Source organism: Lathamus discolor, chromosome 6 (assembly GCF_037157495.1).
Source record: "Lathamus discolor isolate bLatDis1 chromosome 6, bLatDis1.hap1, whole genome shotgun sequence".
Lineage (NCBI taxonomy): Eukaryota > Metazoa > Chordata > Aves > Psittaciformes > Psittacidae > Lathamus > Lathamus discolor.
This window is the reverse complement of record NC_088889.1, coordinates 36009483-36027325: the sequence shown is the minus strand read 5'-3', so window position 1 is coordinate 36027325 and position 17843 is coordinate 36009483. Positions and strand designations below refer to the sequence as shown.

Below are 17843 nucleotides of genomic sequence, written 5' to 3'. Positions count from 1 at the left end.
ACACCATGTTTTCAGGTAGCCAAGAATATCAGATGCCCTCTTTTTATCTGCCTGCTGCTACATTTCTGAGGATTACGTCTAGTGTAGGGTCTGGTAGTGGGTAAGAAGCTTCTTGGTGCAAGAAAAGGTGTTACACAGATCACCTGTATATATGTTTATTCATACTGCTTTCAGTCTTTTGGGGGGATTTTTGGTAGCTTGAGCTGTCACAGAATACCTACCTTCTGATTTTTGTGCAGGAGGAGATCAGAATGCAGAGATGAATACAGCAACAGAATGATTCAGAGTTAGTCATCCTGAAGACCACTCAGATTTCTTTCGTCCTCACAGTACCCACCATACTTCTGCCAGTACCCTGGAGGAGTCAATGACAGACTGTGCGTTGCCATCCTGAGTGCTCACTTTTGGTGACTGATATGAAAAGGGGAGGGAGGTGAAACATGGCAACTAGTTAAAACGATGCAGACCTAATTATAACTTGAGAGATGACTTAAGGGATTAATTGGTCCAAGGTGCAGATGCCTTTTGTGTGACCAACCAGAAGCTCAGAAGGGGAAAAAGAAAAAGGTGTCATTCTTCAAGTGAGCTCCCTTTGTGGGTTATGCAACCATTTCCCTATTTTCCCCTTCTCTGGTTTCTTATGTAGTTGTCCCTAGCTGGTAGTTTGAGGAAGGGATAAGTGGCTACTAAGGAGAGAGCAAAGCAGAAATACATGTGTGTGCATGCACATGTATTTGTATGTATCTGACTACCTTAAATATAATCCCTGCACCACTCTCATTAGCTTTTCCCTTGGCACTTTACAATGAGTAGCTGGAGTTTTTTTTTCTCTGTCCTGTCCAATAAATAGTACATCTGTGTTGCGGGCAGTTTATGCCTTGTCTGTTGTATACACCTTATCAGTGAGGGTGTGTGTTGCTCTTTCTCCTTCATTGTTTCCACTTCCTGATTCTCACATCTGCCTGGTACTTAAAGCCCATGTACACCTGATGTCTGCCCTTGCTCTGATGTTAGCAGCTCCAGTGAGTTTTCATTGCTGCTAAGTGCCTCCCCCTGCACAAATCCCCTCCCATTTTGCTCACAGACGAGGGTGCTGGGTAAAGGGAAGTATTCAGCTTGAGGAAGCAGGCTTTTTGTATCCATGTAGCTAGCACAAACACTCTTTGAATCACAGGCAGGATGGAGGATTTGACAAGGAAATTGGTGGTATCTCAGGAGACCTGCAGCACTGGAGGTGCATGTGTGGGTAGAGTAGAGTTTGAGACCCTGGGAAATGATAGGAGAGCGAGATGCTTCATAAGGAGAGAGTTGTTTTTAAAGCAGTTCGTGCTTCTTACATTTATTCTTCCTATTGTGCTTTTGTTGAGGTTCTCTCCTGGAGACCAAGAGTCTCCAACTCTGATCAGTTGCCACAAATGGAGTTGGAGTGTATTTTGCTTCCATCCATTTGATCTGTTTGTGTGGGTGTGTTGCATGCCTTGTAGCCAGGGCCTGAACTCAGTAATATGAAATATATCAGCAGGAAACAGGTAGTTGATGCTGTACTACTACTCATCCCAGCATACAGTGACCTAAGCTTCATTTTGTGAAAGTTGAAAGCCTTTAAAAAATCTTCCTGAAAAATGCCTAGGAACTCGTGAACCAGGGCTTAGCCATATTTTCCATGTTGTAGAATATAAAACTGGAAGTAGTCATCAGGGTGCTAATGTAAGTCCTCCTTCTATGTAAGAGGGACAAATGTTTGACAAGCAATGTAGACGGGAGTATCATCAATGGGATACATGAAATAATTGTTCCATATGCAGTGCTCATGAGACTTCATCTGAAGTACTGCATCCAGTCTGGAGCATTGCACTTCAAGGAAAATGTAGCTATTTGGAAAAAGTCTTTAGGAAACCAGCAGTAATGAACACAGTCTAAACCCCATGTATCTCTAAGGAAAAACAAGGCAAATGTCCTTGTCTGGGAAGGAGGGACATAGAAGTAGTCTTCAAATATGTAAGTGATATATGTGAAGAGGAAGAAAATAATCTTTCTTCTGTGATAGGGCGAGAAATAACAGATCGTAATATTGAGTAACTGAAAATGTGTGTGTCTATGTATGTGTGAGTTAGGGAATTACAGACTGACAGGAAGAGACTGTTTAGAAGGCTGACAATTCAGGCCAGTTTTAAACTTTAAAATGAAACTTCAGTGAATTCCTTAATTAGCAACACACTTTATGCTAATAGTTCATTCTCAGTAATTATGATTACTTATTACTTTATATACAAAACTGTTAGCTTTTAAGATGTATTCCTAAATTAACTGTAACTATACAGTCTCATAGAACCAATTGTGTATAGTTAGCACTGTCAGCTACTGTCCTTGATGGTCTCAGCTGCAGGAGAAGAGGTAAAGAAAAGGGTGAGGGAAGTTGGAAGTGATGCTGCCTTGTTGTCTTCCATATCCAATGTCCCTTTTCATACCTGATGTTTTAATGCTGCTTTCACTGTCTCAGAAGTGGAGCCTCCAACTGCTAACAGTGCTGCTTCTCCTGTTACTTTTTCCTAACTTGCTTCTTGTGTTTTCAGCAGGATGCTTTGCCTGTTTGCATCCCCTATGCTTATCTTGTCCTTCGTTGCAACTTTTTTTGTTACTTGGTTGCCTCCTACAAGGCAATATTTGGTGGTCATGTTGCTCACATAGTTAGTGAAATGCTTATAAATGTATATATGTCTCCACACACCATTACAGTGTTGCAATTTATTACATACTGCTGTTAGTTACAGTGTTTTAGTACCTTTATATGTGGGCACAAGGAAAGCTAATGCTAATTATATCCTGATTAATGCATTTGTAATTTGTAGGTGCTACAAGCCATTTCTTTGACTACAGCAGATTTGTGAAAAAGAAAAAAACAATGCTGTTGATAAAGTTGATATATACTGATATATACTGCTCCCAGAGGCACTGGCTCGTCATCACTGTTAGACATCACGAAGAATGTTGTAGGTAAAGTTTATCCTACCTTGTCACAGAGAGATGGACTATGTAGCCTCCTGAAGTTCCTGGCTGTCTTGTCTGTTATGAGCCTAGTTACCTAGAGGAAAGAAATGAATTTCTACTGTGGCTGAGAGACTGCATACTGTGTACCAGCCTGTGGAGGCTGTGTAGCACAGGCACTGTGTGTAAAAATGACTGTTTCCTCTGGGTGAGAAGAAGGCCATCTAATGGTCTTATTGTTCGTTATGCCTTTGCCAGTATGGTGGTTTGCCACAGGCCGTGCATCATGGGGTCTTTCAGGGTTAAAAGCAGAAGAATGTGTCATCTTTTGTCCTTAGAGTTTTGGTTTTTTTTTTTTTTGTGGAGTTTTTTTGGGTTGTTTTTTTGTTTTTTTTTTTTTTTTAGCTTTGGCTGCTCTGACCTTCTTTCTGTCTTCATCTGCTGCACACTGGCAAGGTATACATCTTAGGAAATTATACCTACCAGCAGCTCCCACACGAACAGGCTTGGCCACAGGAGACTTTTCACTCTTTGGCTGGCTAGCAGCGAGACACTCGTGTCATTGAAAGATTTTACCCCTACATCTTTCTTTGCTTTTCTTTTAATTCTTTTTTTCAGCAGTTGGGAGACTATAGCAAACACCAGACACCTGGCAGTTATTGCTGTGAGATGAACAGGTGATTACAGGCAAAAGGCAGACAAGATGATAGGAGGAAGAGAGAAGAGGGGAGCCTGTGCACAGTGTGTATTAGAGAGCTCACTTTTCATTAGCACAGAAGCCAGTTTAAGGGAGCAAAAGCAATGGTTTTTCCAGCTTTAGCTTTCTGTGTCAGACAAGATTTCTTTGAGTGCAAAAGGAAAATAGAAGTCTCCTTTCTGCTTTCATGGGTAAAATTTAAAATAGTTCCCTATTTATTGCAGCAGATATTTCAACTCCGTCTATTCCCTGTCTCTTTTTACTTCAGCCTTTCAGGTACTATTTAAGTTTTAGAACTCAGAGCTATTAAAAAAATTTCCCAGCTCTTCCACACTAAGAATTTGTGACATAAATGAAATGTTAGTTCTGCAGTGCTAATATTTAGCCGCTAGTGTGTAAGATGCTGGACTGGAACAGGCCACCTTGGAGATCTAAATCTAGATCTACAGAATAGATATGGCCAAGATGACACTAGGTCACATATCTTCCTCTGTGATCTGCTGGTATGCCTAACCTCTCACTGCTGTGAGAGTCACTCAAGGCAAGGGATTGCAGAAGCACACACCTAGGATGGTAACAGGCTGTTTGCCTTCACCTTATTCTTGCCAATATTGATTCCAACCACAGGGAGAGTAAGATACACGTGTACTTTTGTTTCCATAAACATATTTGCTACTTGCATTCAGCCACCAGTTGCTAGAAGTTATGCTAGAGATGAATTTGGCTCAACATAAAATCAGGCTAATTGCAGAGTTGGTTAGAAGGTTGCCTACCTGTAAAAGGGGGCTGTTACAAATGATGGAAATCAGTTCTCAGCACATGCTATGGGTCACTACCATTTTATTCTGATAGCCTCAGTGAAATGTAGGTAGTAGAGATACCAAAGTGTGAATTCTGTGACAGAAATATCAGAAACTTAAACCGTCAGGCTCCTTTCCTTCATTGGTGACTCAATAGCTGTTTAAGGTTGAGCGGTGGGCAACCCTGATTTCTTCAAACTTCCAGTTTCTGTAATCTTTCTGAGTGCAAACAAGCCTTTGAGGAAAAAGTCACATTGCCCAAAATGACACAAGAAGTAGAAGCAGGTTCTGTTTCTCTGCCTGACAAGATCTGAGCAGCTGCCAAACTGAAAGGAGGTAGATTTAGATTATGTAGCAGGATTACCTTTATTGTGAAGGTGGTGAGGCCCTGGAGCAGGTTGCCCCTGGAAGCTGTGGCTGCCTCATCCCTGGCAATGTTCAAGGCCACATTTGGCAGGGCTTTGAGCAACCTGGTCCAGTGGAAGGTGTCCCTGCCCATAGCAGGTTGGTTGGAACTTGATGATCTTTAAGGTCTCTTCTAACCCTAGCCATTCCATGGTTTTATGATTGAATCCAGCTTCTACTGAGAGTGTAAGGAATATATGCAGTTCCAGCCTTCCTGGAGGAAAGAGCTCTACAGCAGCACTGGATCAGTTTTGTCTTGTGAGATGTACCTGCCTGATAGGCAGACTAGAGTGTGCTCAGCCCTCTTTGATAAACTATCCCAGAGGCAAACAAAGGTGTTTGTGAGACAAAAAGGAGAGATGATAGCTACTTGAGTAACCAGAGCTCCTCATTATGACTGAAGAAAACCAAACTTCAGCATCCATTGTTTAACACAAAGCACATTCATAATTACTGATCTTGCAGGTGGCCCAAACTGTGAGAAGAATCTTGTCTTAATTTCTGATATAGCTTTAGGAGAAAGGAAGCTTATTGGTGTCCTGGGCAGGTAGCCAGGGGTATCTGCAGGCACATTTAGTGATCTTTGAATGGAAACTTACAAGCCTATGCATGAAATCAGTTGCATTAGTGTTCCTGTGTGAAGCTGCTACTGCTAGTGTCTAAGCCTTTCCATTCTCTTGGGTTCACAGACTAGCAGACTTAAGCCAAAAAAGTGTCATTTGCTCATAAAACTTGCCCGCGATGTTGGCTCATTCTTTTCCAGCAAGTCTGTAAGCTCTCCGGGGAAGGGCCTCTATGCTTCTGTCAGTTTACATAGTGCTGAGTACACTGGATTGTCCTTTATACACGTTCTAGTAAACAGGGGCAATTCTAACATGTTATTGTCAGTTTGCACCAACAAATTCTGACATTGCCTCTTTCCTAATTGATCACTGCCTATCAAAAAGAGATATATTACTGTATTTATGTGTGTGCCCACTTGTTCTTGCTTGTTTCCACTAACATAGGACTATAGGTGTGAAATTTCAGAAAATGAAAGCCTGAACGTTGCAGGATTTCTGGCCCTTAATTTGGACACCTGACAGAACTCAGTTTGTCCCCACATCTTCTGTCAAAGCTCCCAGTGGTTACTGTTGCTTTTGGCTAATTTAGTGCTAGCTCAGGGTAACTGGTTGTAATCAGCTTGCGTTTTACTTCTCTCAAATGAACATCAAGGGTCAGATCTTCCCTCATGGTTGTCAGTCTACTGAGTCTGTTGAATTTACTCCCCCTGACATGAATGAGAACAAAACGAGGTTCCAAAGTTTCTGTATTAGTTGCTTGTGGCAAACTGTGGTCCCTTGGAGCTGAACTGAAACGAGAATTAGACCTGCCCTGTGTCACTGGTAACATGCAAGGCACAGGCCTGAACTTCTGTAGGCAACTGAACTTACTGAATGCTAAAGGAAAGCACAGAAGTCTGAGAATAGACTGCACTTTATTTTCAAAGGTACAGAATAAAACCAAGAACTACAGGGACTGCAGCTCATTTGTTACACACAGAAAAAGTACTGCATAGCAGCAACTGTGTGCGTGGTCTTCAGCCCTGGCCTGGAGCAACCCTTCCTTTTCCCTCTGAATGAGCAGACACTAATAATTCTTTGGTGTTGCTGGGTCTTACCTGCCTCTTGAGGCTGCCTGCAGAGAAGCAGTGATGACAAGGACAGTGTGGCACCAGGGACTAGTCTCAGAGCAGCTGATTCTGCTGGCAGGACTGAGGAACTTACCAGCTTTTTGGTCACAGTGTTTGAAGTAGCTTGCTAAAGACAAAGGTGTCTATATGCCAGTCCTAAGCTCTCTACAGCATGCAGTCCCCTCAGGTTTATTTTGTTTTTTCGAAGACACTATTTTAAGATCACAAGCGGAACCTGTTCTTGCCCTCCTTGTTCTTGGAAAAGTACATTTGGAAAAAAAGAAAAAAAAAAGGACTGTTTTGAGCCTTAGGAAAAACAGTTCTGTTTGGGTAAAGCTGTTTAGTGATAGGCTGCTCTAGCTGACCTTATTCTCTTAACCTTATTATATAGCAATGCACTAGCTAATGCTGTACTTCCTTAGTTTGTGCTGGGTGGAGCCAGTGCTGTCATCTCTGGCAGTCACCCTGTATTACTAAAAGCTAATGGCGATTCCCCTTTGGATCCAGTTCGAGATCTGCGATTTTAGAGCAGAGCTGACTTTTCCAGTTCTGAGTGCAGCAAAGTAATTAACAGCTAAGATTTAATGAGAAATACAGAAAGAGTTGTACTTTTCCTGGGCTTGAAGCCAACTGGCTCTCTTTCTGGGATTCTAAAACTCAGAAACAATTGCTTTATTATTTCTCAGTTCTGCAGAATATGGTGTCCCTCTGCTATGTAAGAAAAGAGAGTACTTTTCTCTTATCTGTGGGAAGCAACTTACGATGATCATCCTTTAAGGTACCCATCCCAGTTCTGAAGATGCAAGGGCATATAGATTGTATGTTTACCCGGATGAACTAAAATAATAGGAAAATAACAGTTCTTCTTTTGGAGTAAATCCGGTGGGAATAATGTTGCTGAAACTTCTAACTATAAACTTTCCCTTGCAACCCAAGAGGGGAAACTGCAATTGAAATCTGCCCTCTTCCTGCAGTGGTAGTGCTAAATAAATGAGTCACCTGTGAATTACAGGGTAGTAAATACATCCACCGACACCTAATAAAGCAAGGCAGAGTGAAGTGCCAGTACTTTATGGTGTCACCAGAACCCTATGACGTATTTATAGCCAGCTTCCCAGTTTTTTATGTTGTGCTCCTACAGTTTGGCTTTCTTGGCCTTTCTCCTTTTTGTCTAGGGCAGTTTACCCAGGACAGCACACAGCAGCTGTTTCTCCTGTTGAGGAGTTCCTAGGCATTTTCTGTCTCTGGCCAGGGCAGTTTGAAGTGATGCTCATCTCCTTTGTACATCCCCTGCACCTAAGCTGGTACCCTTCTGTATGTGGGGAAGGGTTGGTGGCAGACTGAGTGAGGAAAAGATCAGTGATTTGTTTTGGAGCTTGGTAATTTATTGTTCATTAAGGGCTGTGCCACCTGCAGCAGCCAAAGAGGTGGCCAGCATGAGCAGGGGCTCAAGTACAGAGAAGTGGGTGTGGTCTGACAGACTGTTAAAGGGGAATTAAGAGCCCAAGGATGCTACCATATTTCACTCAACAAAAAGTCCCTCTTTTTGGTTTTTGGTTTTTGTTTCTTTTCTTACCTCTTTCAGCAACAGGGCAAATAGTTGCAGGAAAGTGGCAAGGAGTGTATCCGTGAAGTTCCTCTGCTCTTCTCTCTAGAACTGTGCTTCCTAAAACACATCCCTTTTCCATATAAATGAATGAGTTTTCCACCACTGCCTTCTGGAGAAGCAGCAGTAAGTCCTCAATATTTAGATCTATAATCCATTTTTAAGTGATTGATCCTGTAGTGTTTGATATGTTTGGTCCTTTTTGTGATGCTTTAGCCAGAGAAAAAGTAAAATGATGGGAGGCAGATCACTGTTGCATTGCTGATAACTAGGTGTGTCTGAAATGTATTCAGAACAGATTTCCTGTATTTACAAACAAGGTTTTCAGTGATGTGTATTTAATACGTATCCTTTCCCCCCCATCAAGCAAGCCCCCTATAGTTTAACTACACAATAAATATTTTAGAGTACGTTGTCTGTGAACTGGGTTAAAGTTAGGACTTCTGTGGTGAGGGATTCAAGGTGGATGCTAGCAGCATCCTCACAGGTCAGCCACATTGCAAGAATGACATGCCAGGTTATATTCTGCCTCTTCTCCCAAGTGCAGTTAGGAGCAGGAGGCGGCTTCCTCTTGAAGTTGGGATCCTTCTGGATATCCCACCAAATACATGGCAGCAACTCCAGCTTCCTCAACAAAACTCAAGGCCAGGAACTCCTCCATGCTCTATGCATAGCACTGCAAATCTGCCAGCCAGCAGGCACCAGCACCACAGGTCACTCACCCCTGTCTCCAGCTGTGAGCCCTGCTGGGAGGAAAGCTAATATTCACACTTTAAGGCTAACAAATGGCCACCAAATCAGTCAAACGTTTATACTAACAGCATGTACTGTTTACGATAGAGAATCTCTGTGTCTGTTCTGTTCAGTTCCCATGTCTATCAGTCACTAACTGGCCCAGTGCCTCTGAGCTGCGGTTTCCTTTTCTGCAGAATGGCAAAGTAATACCTAAAGGTGCTGAATGGCTTCGTTTATAAAAGATTTTATAGCACTCTGAGATTCTTAGGTGGCAGATGCTGGATAAATTTGAAAGTAATATTCTTGCTTTCCAGCTTTACCATCTACAATCATCGATTAAACCCAGCAAAACACTGAAGTATTTCTGACTGCGCTAGCCCCTGATTTAGATCACTTTTAATGTAAGTTTCTAGAAAATAAATTGCAAGCATATCAGGCTCAGCTAGAAGTACTAGGTGTGCAGCTCAGGCTGATCATTACAAGTTACTGACATACTGTACCAAATCGAGATCAATGACCGAAAACATTGCATCTCTGCATTGGGGAAATACTTACGAAAGGTTTCGAAGGCGTGCGCATCTGTGCACACCTACAAACGTGTGTCTGGGGGGCGAAAACAAGGAAACTTAGTCATAAACAGTTTATTCTGGTTTGAATGACTAAATGAAGAAGAGGGAGGCAGTGCAGCACAATGTTAGGAGTCCTGGGTCTGGCTGGCTCCTTTTCCAAAGCTCCTTATTGACTCTAGCTTAAGTCACTTCACCACTGATGCCTGGCTTCTCTGGTGCGGCTGGGGAGTTCTACCATGCAAATTGATAGGCAGTAAATTACTAGATAATACTGCTGCCTTTATTTATTAATTTATGGGCTGCAAACTGGCTGCAGTCCTTGCTCTCCAAGGATTAGGTGCAAATACCCCTGGCTGGACTCAGACTACTACTGCAGGAGCGTTAAAAAAAAAAAAAAAAAAAAATTTTAGAAAGAAGTTCTTCACTGTGAGGGTGGTGAGGCCTCGGCACAGGTTACCCGGAGAAGTTGTGGCTGCCCCATCCCTGGCAGTGTCCAAAGCTAGGCTCGGTGGGGCTTTGAGCAACCTGGTCTAGTGGAAGGTTGGCTGGGGGGTTGGCGCTGCATGAGCTTTAAGGTCCTTTCCAACCCAAACCATTCTGTGATTACTATACAAGCAGTATGGGGTTTTAATGAGCACGGTCTTTCCCGGTTCTCACTTCGCTCTTGTGCAGCTGCGGCCGCAGGACGAGCACTCAGAACAGGTCTGAGCGGTGGGGACGGTATTAATTAGGGGCGTCCCTGTGCCATCGAGAGGGCCGGTAGCGGTTACATTTCTCTCTCCCGACAGCACACACTTTAAGAGGCACCCATAGAAAGCGGGCGCATCCCGTTTCGCATGGAAGGAGCGGGCTCTATTCCCCAGGGACCGCTCTAGGAGGACAGCCGCAGCCGCCTGAGCGGCGGTGGATGCCGGGCGCTGGTCCCCCGCTGAGGTGCAAGGCGCTCCCGTGCGCCGGGGCCGAGCGGGGAACTCCTTTGCGAATAGTTTTGGGATCCGGACTGTTTCCCACTGCTGGCAGCAGCAGGGCTGCCCCCATCGCCACTACCACCGCTACCGCCAGGCTCGCCCGAGTGGCCGGGCCGGGGCCGGGGCCGGGGCCGGGGCCGGGGCCGGGGCCGGGGCCGGGGCCGGCCCCCCCCCCCCAGCAGGCCGGGGGCGGCCGGTGCGTGTGTAAGGCACCGGCGCATGAATGGCGGGGGCAGTGGCGCCCTCTAGCCCCGCCTCCCGCCGGAGCCAGCCAGTCCCTCTGCGGAGAGCTGCCGCCGTGCTCATTGGCTCGCAGCGGCCGGGACATTTGCATACGGCTCGCCCATTCGCGGAGCAGCTTCCCCGGCTGCCCAGGCTGCGCTTTCACCTGCGCGGCCGAGTTGCCCGCACTTGGCGCGCCGGCCGCCAGCTTCCCGCCCCCGGCTCAGCTCGCTCCGCGCCCCGGTCGCTCCGCGCCCCGCTCCCGGAACCGCGCCGCCCGGGCCCGGGCTCTGCTCCGCGACCGGCCGTCCGGGAAGACGTGGTGTTGCCCTCCCCGGCTGCGCAGGGTTAATCGGCTTGAGCCCTCGGTCTCCTGGATCCGGTGGAAGGAGGATAGCAATCCAGATCTCTGTGTGTGTGTGTGCGCGTGTGCGTGTGCCTAGCAGTTCTGCATTGCAACGTTTGCTAGTGGAGAAGCAACAGAACCCCCCTGGAATTAGGATAAAAAAAAATAATCAAAAAATCTACCTGGGGTCTCTGGCTTATTTCTTCTTTTTCGTTTTCGATAGTCCCTCTCAGCAAACTGAGAGACGGGGATCGCAGGCAGGGAAAAGTCCTCAGGGACCCCGTGATCCTGGAGGAACCTGATCAGTGCAAGCTCCGGGACCCCCGCGCTGACATGAGCGGCTCCCCTGCGCTCTCCTGGAGGCTTGGTGCTGTCGTCGGGTTCCCAGCACAGTAGATCCAGCCCTGGGAAACGGCGCGTCTTATTCTTCTGTGTGTGGTTACTAACCTTTCCCCTCCCTCCCCTTCCCTCCTTGCACTCGCTCTCTCGCACAGACACTTACAGTCTCTTTGCCTTTTGAACACGCACGCCCGCCCTAGAGCCTCGGAAGCGACTCTCCTTTCTGCTAGCATGGGTCCCCTGGCATCATGAACCTTACTCTCTCTCTCTGGCTGGAATTCAGACTGCCCGTCTGTAGGTGTCTTGTGCCTTGACCATGCACCTGAGAATAGACCCCAGCATTTGCCCGGGACGCCGCCCCGCCTGGACCCTGTGGATGTGCTCCCTCTTTTGGGGATGTATCGTCAGCTCTGTGTGGAGTTCCTCTAACGTGGCTTCTTCTGCCTCCTCTTCCTCGTCTGTATCTCAGGCTCAGTATGAGCATCACTTCCACGGCAGCAAGCACCACTCTGTGCCTATCTCTATCTACCGCTCCCCTGTCTCCCTCCGAGGAGGACACGGTGGGTTCCCACTCTTGTTTCTTTCTAACCTTTTTGCAGAGCAGCTGGAGCGGCAGAGGGGGAACAGGGACGATGGCTGGGACTCCGGGGAGCGGGGTGTGTGTGGGGGGTGTCCTCGCAGCCTCTCATATTTCTGCCGTTAGCTCCCCTCCCCATTAACTCCGCTTTCTTCCCCTGCCCCCTCCGCGAGCAGAGCTGGGGGTTGAAGACGGACCGCTTTCAGAGCCAACTTCCTCCCCCCTCCCCAGCGTGCTCCAGCGGGACGGAGCTGGGGAGTGCCGGTGCAGGCTTGGGCCATTCCATCCAGGGGGTAGCGCTGAGAGCCTCGGGGAGGGCAGAGGGACACCGGCTCCCAAGTCCACTGGGGCTGGGGGTCCTCCGAGAGAGCATCACTAACTCCGTGGCTTCCGTCCTTGACGGAGTCGTAGCGGCTGACATGGTTCTTGCAGCAGCGCGTCTTCCCCGCCGGCCGCCCCGATGCGGGAGGGCCCTGACCTGCTGCTTGCTCTCTTGCTCTCAGCTTTCCTGGGTGAAGTTGTCGGGTGGCTCAGGGCGCACAAAGGAAAAGGTGAGGTCTCCTTACACCTGCTTCCGGCTCCCTGCTTAGTGCCTGGCAGTTGCTTCCCAGGAAACCCAGGGGCAGAAAATAGTAGGGAGTGGGTTTCCACACGGGCATCAGGGAGAAGGGAAAGAAGGGGTCTGAGGGACCCCAAGGGGCAGGGGGACACCTGCCAGTATCTTGTCACTGAAATGCTGAGCAATGCTCAGCAGCTGGACCAGCAGTGTCTCTTTCCCAGCTCTCCTGAATCTGCCCACCCTGAGAGGAGTTGGCCCAGGCCTGGCTGACATGGTAGGCACCCTCATCTCCACTTTCCTCTGTCCTGTGTCCCTTGGCTTCAGCCACATCAAGCAGGCAGGCCAGAGCCTGGCCCTTTCTCTGCAGGGCTGGGTCAGCTTAGGAGCACTCAGCTGCCAAAACACATCTGTGCAGGACCAGAAGAACCGGAGTCAGAAATGAGGGAGAGGACCACTTGCAAAGAGAGGAAAAGGAAGGGGAGAGCCCTGGGACAGTTGAAATGCTGCATGACATGGCTGCAGTAGGTGCTAGGAGGATGTACTGGCAGGGCCGTGTCACTGTTACAGGGATATTGAAAGCTGGAGTGTCACAGATAAGTGCTTGGATGACCAGCAGAGCAGTCTGAAGAGTTCAAATGGCACACTAATGAATGGACCTCCAGTTTACACTAGCAGAGTTGTAGAAGGAGCCCAGTATTGCAGGTCTGAGATGAGGCGCACTGGAGAGGGAACAGGCACAGGAACAAAGCCAAGAGGCAGATGCTGCGGGTCACAACTGAGCACCAACAGAGCAGGGCTGCTGTAGCAGGAGGTGCTTTGGCAGACTTGCTGGAGGGCACAGGAAGAGGGTGGTGGGAGCACGGCAGGGCAGGTTAACAGTGCTCTAGCAGTGTATGAGGGAGAGCCCAGGGCGCTGCAGAACAGCACCGTGTTGCAGAGGAGAGGGCTCGGGACCGAAATTGTGCTGGGTGAAACAGGTCGAACTGGAGGTGCACAGCCAGTTCTGCAGGCACAAGGGGCAGCAACCTGTCAGCCTATCGATTTACCACTTCTATCCCAAATTTTGCATTCACCCCCCAAAAAATGAGATGAACACATTCAGGCCCCACATGGGAAGGGAACCAGTGCCATGCCAGACATCAAGACCATCTGTTAAGCACCACCCATGTGAGACTCAGTTATGGCTTATTAATCATTAGCAGCAGGAGCCTTGTTATTTGCAGCAATACTCAAGGACCATGTGAGAGAGTCCTTACTGTGCTAACATGAGGGATGTGAGGGATCAGCCAGTCCCTGCCCCAAACGCTTTCCAACAGCCCAGCTTCTGTATCTGAGTGTTCCTATGATGGAAGGAGGTAGCAAAATCTGACTCATAGGTCACTTGTGAGGAGAGAGAAGGATGTCACAAAATGTGATAGTGGTTAGCCTTGATGTAAAATCAGGCAGTAGTCTGCAGGAGAGTCCACGGTCTGCTTTCTGGTCAGGAAACGATAGTTCTTTTCTCCGTGATGACTTTTCCATCTGTCCTGAAAGCCCAGCAAAGCCTCATTTAAGAGCCCTGGGCAAAAGCTGTTACAAACTTCAGTGAGAGACGGGCATTTTTCCTATGTTCTCATTGCAGTAAGGAATCAAGGGAAATGGAGAGGTTGGGGAGCTTAGGCTGGTACATAAGGCAGCCTAATATTTGTTTTCCTTTACTAATCATGCCATCCAGCAAAGCTGGCATGGAACCCCCCTTGGCAATGAATAAGGGGAGAGGGGGAGGGAAAAAAGAGACCACAAAGACATCTGGTCTTGTAAACACATGTGTGTTTTCTTTCACTGTTGCACAACAGAGGCCCTTGGAATTTGGATCCATGACAGTGCTGAGGAGTCAGATCCCAGGGAGGCCGTGCCCTCCCTGTGTTTCCTGGGATTTTAATTTGTTGGTTTTGGGGTTTTTTTTTTCCTAGAAGGAAATAAAAACCTCATTCTGACTCCTGCCTCACTTGGTGGCTGTGTTCGTACTGGTTTCAGAAGGAATCGGGTCAGGATCCTGGCCACCCTACTCTGTTGCTTCCCAATCCCGCAGTGCTGACCACCAGGACTTGGTCTTGTATTTAACCATATTTTCCTTTTTTCTTCTATATCCCAGTGGATTTAAATCTGTTTGAAGAAGCAGATTAGTATCTATCACAGAGGAAAAGTAAATGTCTCTGAAGCAGTGAACACTCATTTGGAGTCTGCTTAGTGTTCCTTTAAAATCAGTGGAAAACTTGTCTGTAGCTTGACTTGAACAGAAGCAGGATCTGGCCGTCATTACCCAGCTGGTGTTATAAGAGTTAATTCTAGTGCTTTCCGGTAGCTGAGCTGCAACCTGCAAATGTAAAACTTGGCACAGCACATCTTTTCAAGGAGAAAGTCTTTGTAACAAGTTTGCCTCTCTGTCAGCAGGGGTGTAAGGCTGGCCAGGCAGGGGGTTTCAGCAAGTCACAAGAAATCTTTTTTCCATGTGAGGACCTTCCTAGAGCTGCAGACTCCTTCTCCCTGAACAGCAGAAAGTGAAACCAGCAATTCCTCTTTGTTTCACAAAGGGCCTGCGGGATAGAGGGAGGAAGAAAATCCAACCGTGAAACAAAGTTGGGACTGTGTTTATTGAAAGTCTACATGTGCTGAATCCTCCTGTCTCCTCCTAGCTATTTAGCACCCTGCTGGGTCAGCTGCTCCACCAGAGCCTGCAGCAGTGGCTTCACAGCCCCTCATTCCACGTCCTCATCGCCTCAGCTGATGAATAATGCATGTCTTTGGTTGACAGATAAAATGAAGAGATTTGTGCATGTTTTGTCTTAGTGATGAATTAATTAATTTGGTTTCATCTTTTCTCCTCCAGCTGTTTTTTCTCTGGCCCTGCCTGATGGATGGGGAGTGGGGGTGAACAGAGGCGATGTGTGATGCCTCATGCAGATTGCCCCAGCCTTTGGACTGCTGCTGTGTGGGGGCAGCTGTGGGAGCAGTGGTGGGCATGGGGGTGTTTCTCTTTTGGTTTCCCTTTGTGGGAACTAGGCTTGCTCAGGCTGTTGCACAAGTCGCAGTGAAAAGTGGAGGCTTGTCATGAGGACTGGCAGTGAGCAGTCACCAAATCCTGTAGGAGTAACTCTCAGGCCTTAGATGTTTCTTAGAAGTTCTGTCATTTATATAAAGCGTTTCCACCTCTTACATCTTTTTTTAAATTAGCAAATGAGAATGAATGCTTGCTTAGACAAATGAGAAGAGAGTTTCCATAAGGCAGGTATTCTGCAGACCAGTGTCAAAGCTTGCCACACACAGCCATGACAGTGTATCTTTATAATACATATATCCTGTTCCTTGCTGCTCCTCCAGTGTGACCTATTCCTCGTCTCAAGTGTCTTTGTTACTGCAATCATGCCTTTTCTATAAAATAGAAAACTAATTCCCAGTCCTTGGCAGTGCCCATTCACTGGTACCAAGCAGGACCTTCCCTGTTCCTTCATCATCAGATTACTTTGAGCAATGGTTGTTAGCTTTAACAAAAGGGGAGAATATCATTCTGTACAGAGCAGTCAGTGATCCAATAAAATTAACTTCATTCAGAGCTGAAATTAGGGTTGCAGTTCAGCTCTAACAAGGTGAAAAGCTAGAAGTCTGTCTAGTTTCTGTGGCTTGCCTCTAGTCTCCTATCAACAATGAAGCCTAATTTTTTATTGCAAAGACTAGTGATTCTGTATGCCTGAATGTTTATGTTACCTTCCTCAGAGACATTAACAATGACTAATATTTTTAAAGATAGGGGAAGTCTGCTTAAATTGTCTCAAGCCGGCTATTTCTGTCTTAGAAATGTCTTAGCATCAGAACTCACTAGTCCCTTGTAGTGTGTTCAAGTGATCATAAGTGAGCTTTTTGGGCCCCAACTCCCCCACCCTTCTGTAATGTTTCTGAGAAAGCACAGCGTTCAGTTGCTCAACATAGGAAAAGTCTGGCTTATGCAAAGGCTGTTTCTTCAAAACAAAGTTACTATTTGACTTACCCTTTGCATGCTTCTATATCAAACAGTATCTGATCAGGTGCTTTGACTTCTCATTCTGTGCACAGTATTAACTGTTCCAACTTGGAAGAGCTTGTGTTGATCTGCAAAATTGAAGCTTTAGTCTGTTCACCTGGTACTTGATCCCTGGAGATTTCAATGATCTTATGAGATCTGGGACACGAGAAGCCTGATGTTACTGTTGAATCCTGTCATTCCGATTTAATATTATGTCCCAATGTTTGAAACATTGCTCAGACCTGTGCTGCTGGAGGTACAGTCTCTTAAGATGTGTGTTTAAAAAAAATCCCTTCTCATAGCTACTTTGTGCTTGCTCAGTATCTCATAGCACATTTTGCGAAAGTGGGAATGCTACTCCTGAGCCAGAATTAGATCAGGGCTTTCTTTCTCCTTATATTTCCTTTGCAGTTTAGACTGAAGAGAGGTTTCTTCTTCCCTTTATCATTTCTGCTTTTGGGTAATATAGCCCTGACTTGTCGAGCATCTGCCACATTCTACTGCAGAAGTGACTGCGTTTCAAAGACAGGTGAAGGAGCCTCTTGTATGCTCTGTATAGATATTGGAGTTGTAAAGAATATTGGGTTATGTGACACAAACTAGCCGTCAGAATGCTGCAGAATGAGAATGCTACTTTTTATAATATTTCTGCGTCAGAAATGGCAGAAATTTTCCTTAAAGATGTTGACCAGTTTTCCTTGTGGATGATTTTGGTTTGTGTTTTTTTTTGTTTGGTCTTTTCTTTTTTTTTTTTTTTTTTTTTTTTTTTTTGCCATGACATGAAAATATGAGCTTGAATAGTGCTACAGTAGTCACTGATTTATTACATGCTATGTTGTTCAAAGCTCCAAATTCCTTACAGTTATGTCAAATTCCTTTCTTTCTCCCTAGAAGCAGGAAAATGTACCTGGGTCATTTAAGGTGAGAATACTGACAAGGATGGGATAGTCTCCAGCTGGCAGTGGGGAAGTTCCATGGTTTGCCATACAGAAGGTAACCAAGAAAGAGCTAGAGCTTCTAAATGCAAGGAACAGAAGTTTTGTCTGGGAAGTACACGGGCTGACCGTTCTATTTTCTCCGTTTCCATGTGCTGTGCCTTAAGAATGCTGCCTTTCTGTGTGGTTGCCCAGGATGACAGTCCTGTGTTGATTAGCAGACATTTTTTGGTTTTGCATTTCTGTTGTTCTGGTGGGCTTTGATAACTATGAAAGGTCACTTGCACTAGTGAGAAAAAGGTATTTTTCATGTCTTCTGTCTAACCTCTGTACACAAGAAGACAAGCTTTTGACCAGTGGCTCTGATTTGCTGTATGACCTTGTCGAAA

General features: G+C 46.3%; 1 protein-coding gene across 12 annotated transcripts in view; it reads left to right on the top strand.

Moving 5' to 3' along the window:
* Positions 1-17843, top strand: part of NRXN3 (neurexin 3) — an 894623-nt gene that overhangs the window by 503938 nt on the left and 372842 nt on the right. For 2 of the 12 annotated variants that reach the window (XM_065685953.1, XM_065685952.1), the window contains exon 1: positions 11661-11904. The exons of the other annotated variants lie outside the window; for them this stretch is intronic. In XM_065685953.1, coding sequence (XP_065542025.1) covers positions 11661-11904 — 244 coding nt within the window. Of the gene's footprint in view, positions 1-11660; positions 11905-17843 lie in introns of those variants that run through there. 12 annotated transcript variants of the gene reach the window in all.